General features: G+C 48.8%; 1 protein-coding gene across 2 annotated transcripts in view; it reads right to left on the reverse strand.

Annotated features, from left to right (window-relative positions):
* Positions 1–1,433: 1,433 nt before the first annotated feature.
* Positions 1,434–3,852, reverse strand: part of CCT7 (chaperonin containing TCP1 subunit 7) — a 21,150-nt gene continuing 18,731 nt past the window's right edge. For both annotated transcript variants that reach the window (XM_017876571.1, XM_017876580.1), the window contains 2 exons: positions 3,019–3,225; positions 1,434–1,798 (listed from right to left, as the gene is read on the reverse strand). In XM_017876571.1, the coding sequence (XP_017732060.1) occupies positions 1,577–1,798; positions 3,019–3,225 (429 nt within the window). In that variant the 3' untranslated portion in view covers positions 1,434–1,576. The remainder of the gene's footprint in view (positions 1,799–3,018; positions 3,226–3,852) is intronic.

Consider the following 3,852-nt stretch of genomic DNA (forward strand, 5'->3'; position numbering starts at 1 on the left):
AATTAGCTGGGCATGTGCCTGCAGTGCTAGCTACTTGGGAGGCTGAGGTGGGAGGATATCGAGCCAGGGAGGTGGAGGTTACAGTGAGCTGAGATCACGCCACTGCACACTCCAGCTTAGGTAACCGAGTGAGGCCCTGTCTCAGAAACAACAAAAACTTGCCTCAGGGCTGCAGAAAAGCCACCTAGGGTTACTGTCCTGCCACTGCTCAACCCTGCTTTCAGTGTGTGCATCCAGAGGAAACGCCTTGAGATACATCATTTCTGACTCTCAGCTGGGAGACTATCTTCAAGGGCAAATTCAGCACCAGTACAACAGGGCAGCAGGCACTGCCCATACCCTCCCTGGATTGGCTGCCTCCTCAGGAGGCTCTGGCCAGCCAATCAGGCTTTGACTGTGGGAGATCAGGTTGCCATCATGGTCTGGCCTTGACTTCCTCATCCAAAATGCCCTTGTGCCCCTGACTTGATTCCTAGGGTCTTGAAATATTTAAAATCAGAAAAAAGAGTGTTTTAGGCTTAAATTGTGTCTCCGACATCAAGTAAAATGAACATTTAAGTCTCACTACTCTTTGAGACAGCTACTCTTACCCTGTCATATAGGTAGAATAGCAGAGGCTCAGAAAAATTAAGTCTACCCAAAGACCATCAAATTAGGAGGAATGCCAGATTCTAAAGCCTGGACCTGCCCACCACCCTCTGTGCTTTTGAGTCCATCTAACCAGGAGTGACTGGGTTCAGAGAATTTTTTTTAAAAATCCCTTTCAGTTTTAGCTAGCAAGTCTCAATGGCTGACAATGACATCATCATTTACCTCCAGCTTTAACAACGACCAACTACAGAAGGGTGCAGGCCAGCTATCAGGACCAGTGTAAATGAGGAGGATGTTAAGACGCTGCTGGATTTCTGGCTCATCTGTGCCAGCCATTCCAAACTCCCATTGGTCACAAGAGAGCAAAACGACCAAGATCACTGGGCGCTAAGCTGAAAAGACCAGGGGAGTGCTTTCAGTCATCTCCTTAGTAGACTTCCAAGGGATCACTAGAGTTTAGAGAGCATGAGACCCTCCCTAAAACACCCTTCTCACAGTCTTGAGTAAGAAGGAACAAAAGACTAAACCAAAAGAGTATGGAGATAGAAGGGGCAGACAAGGTAATGTAACGCGTTCACTCAAACCAGAGAAACCCTGGGAGCAGTGCCTGGCTAGGCCAGGGATAAATAAGATGATGCCAGAAGAAAGCAACTGCGTGTTGTCCAGCCACTTCTGGAACGGAGAATGCAAACATAGTGAAACTTCCAGACAGGGGCCACTCTAGTGGAGCTGACCCCAGAATGCTCTTGTCTCCCTGTTGGACAAGTGCATGTAAAGCTAAAATTCTGAGCTACAGCCAGACATTGATGAGTACTGTGCCAAAATAATTTACAAAGTTATCCGAAGTCTTACATTTTATTTAAATAGCCTCCAGCGAGAAGAAAGTGGGCCAATTACTACCGCTTCCTTGTAAAATGAAGTAACCAAGCCAAGGAGAGTAGGTGCACCCAGCAGCCAGCCAGTCATGTGACAGGTGGGGTGCCTCTCAGTGTGGGCGACCACGACCACGGCCCCGGCCTGCTGCTGGGGGAGCATCCACAGTTGAGCGGGGGTTCTTGATGGTTTCATCTACAGACACGATCAGGCACGCAGCCTCAGAGGCTGCTGTCAACGCATTGATCCGCACCATAGCTGGCTCCCACACGAAGGCCTCAAAGTTGTCAGCAATGTCCTCGTTGTTGATGTCCACCCCATACCACGTGCCCCCCTGAAAGAGTAGGAAAAGAAAGGAGGTAATATGAAACTGCTTTCAACTTTCCTCTTGTAAACTGATGCTCCAAAGGACACTGCTAGGAACCCACAGACTCTCTGAACTTGGTGGCATTTTGCTGAAGAATACTGCATCTTCCTATGGCATCATGTCAGGAACCTGGAAACACCCCTACTCCCGCCAGCTCCTCCCTTTAACCCTGGACATACCACACAAGACCTCTGGGATCTTCTCCCAGGCAAGCTGTTGTGTTTCGGGGTAGCCCCATCCTCAGGTCACCTGAGGACTATATAACTATCAAACAATGAGTTCTCAAGATAAACAAGAATGACAAAAATAATATTCAATCTCTCATCTCATTGCTTCCAATAGCCCAATTTTACAGATGAGGCAAGTGAGACACAGAGATAAAGTCACTTTAAGCAAAAGTCCTAATACAAGCCAGAAGCAGGGTCATTCACTGGGTGCTGAGCACTTAACAAACCTACATCTATTTAACAAACGGAGAAATTAAACTCTCAGAGAGGTTGAACTAACCAACCCAGGGTCACACTTGGAGAGCTCTGGAGAGCTTCACCACACTGATAAGCCCACTCCATGTGGTCAGCATGTGCCTCCAGGAAGGTGGATGCAAAGTTCCTCCTGTGGTACCATGAGGAGCATCATACTCTTGTTTTTTTTTTTTTTTTTTTTTTTTTTTTTTTTTTTTTGAGACAGAGTCTCGCACTATCACCCGGGCTGGAGTGCAATGGCATGATCTCTGCTCACTGCAACCTCTGCCTGCTGGCTTCAAGCGATTCTCCTGCCTCAGCCTCCCAAGTAGCTGGGATTACAGGTGCCCACCACCACGCCTGGCTAATTTTTTTGTATTTTTAGTAGAGACAGGGTTTCACTATGTTGGCCAGGCTGGTCTCGAACTCCTGACTTCATGATCCACCCACCTCAGCCTCCCAAAGTGCTGGGATTACAGGCATGAGCCACCGCGCCCAGCCACAATCATATTCTTGGTAGAAGCAATGAAGAAACCCTGGATCTCCAGTGCTAGCACCATGGCTTTCCTTCTGCCCTCTGAGGAGGCAGGTGGTCAGGCAGATAGGCTGGGTGGAGTTGCAACCTATCTCCTGGGCTAAGCGTGCACAGCTTGAGTAAGCACAGCTCACATTCAGAACCCAGCCCACCCGCCCAAACCCGGAACCCTGGGGAGAGAAAGGACCCACCTGGGCATGCCGAGCCCGCAGTTTGTTGAGAATGTTTGTGGCATCAAAGCCAGCATTGTCACACAGCTGGCGTGGGATAATCTCCAAGGCCTTGGCATACGCCCCAATCAACAGCTGCTGTTTTCCTGGAATAGTCCTTGAGTAATCCCGCAGGTACTTGGAGAGCTCCATCTCAATGGCCCCGCCACCAGCCACCACTGAATCATTCTGCAGAGATCAGACCTCACAATGGAAGAAGGCCCCTGGTCCAAACTTCCATGCTGGGCCACTCAGTAGGTCCCTTCAGCCCAGAAAGAGTGGTTCTTCATTCCTTCCTCCATCCCAAGCCCCAAAAGCCCAGACACAGCCCCTATCTAGAACATCCCAACTTCAACCTGCTGAACCTTATGGTTTCTATTTTCAAGGTCACCTGCAGCTCAAGGACACTGGCACAATTACTGGAATATCTGACTACATTAGCTCCACAGTTTGCTAACAAAACCAAGTGTTTCTTCTGCTTGCTCTGTTGCCCAGGCTGGAGTGCTGTGGTGTGATCATAGCTCACTGTGGCCACCAACTCCTGGGCTCAAGGGATCTTTCCACCTCAGCCTCCCAAGTAGCTGGAACTGACTACAGGCACATACCACCATTCCTGGCTAATTTTTTTTTTTTTGTAGAGACAGGGTCTCACTATGTTGCCCAGGCTGGTGTCAAACTCTTGGCCTCAAGCAACCCTCCCACCTTGGCCTTCCGAAGTGCTGGGATCACAGGTGTGAGCTACCACACCTGGCTAAAAAAACAAGTCTTAGCTTTCGAGGCAGGATGACCTATTTTTTTTTTTTTTTTTTTTTTTTT

The sequence above is a fragment of the Rhinopithecus bieti genome, unplaced genomic scaffold (genome assembly GCF_001698545.2).
Source record: "Rhinopithecus bieti isolate Rb0 unplaced genomic scaffold, ASM169854v2 scaffold_1058, whole genome shotgun sequence".
In the NCBI taxonomy this organism is placed as follows: Eukaryota; Metazoa; Chordata; class Mammalia; order Primates; family Cercopithecidae; genus Rhinopithecus; species Rhinopithecus bieti.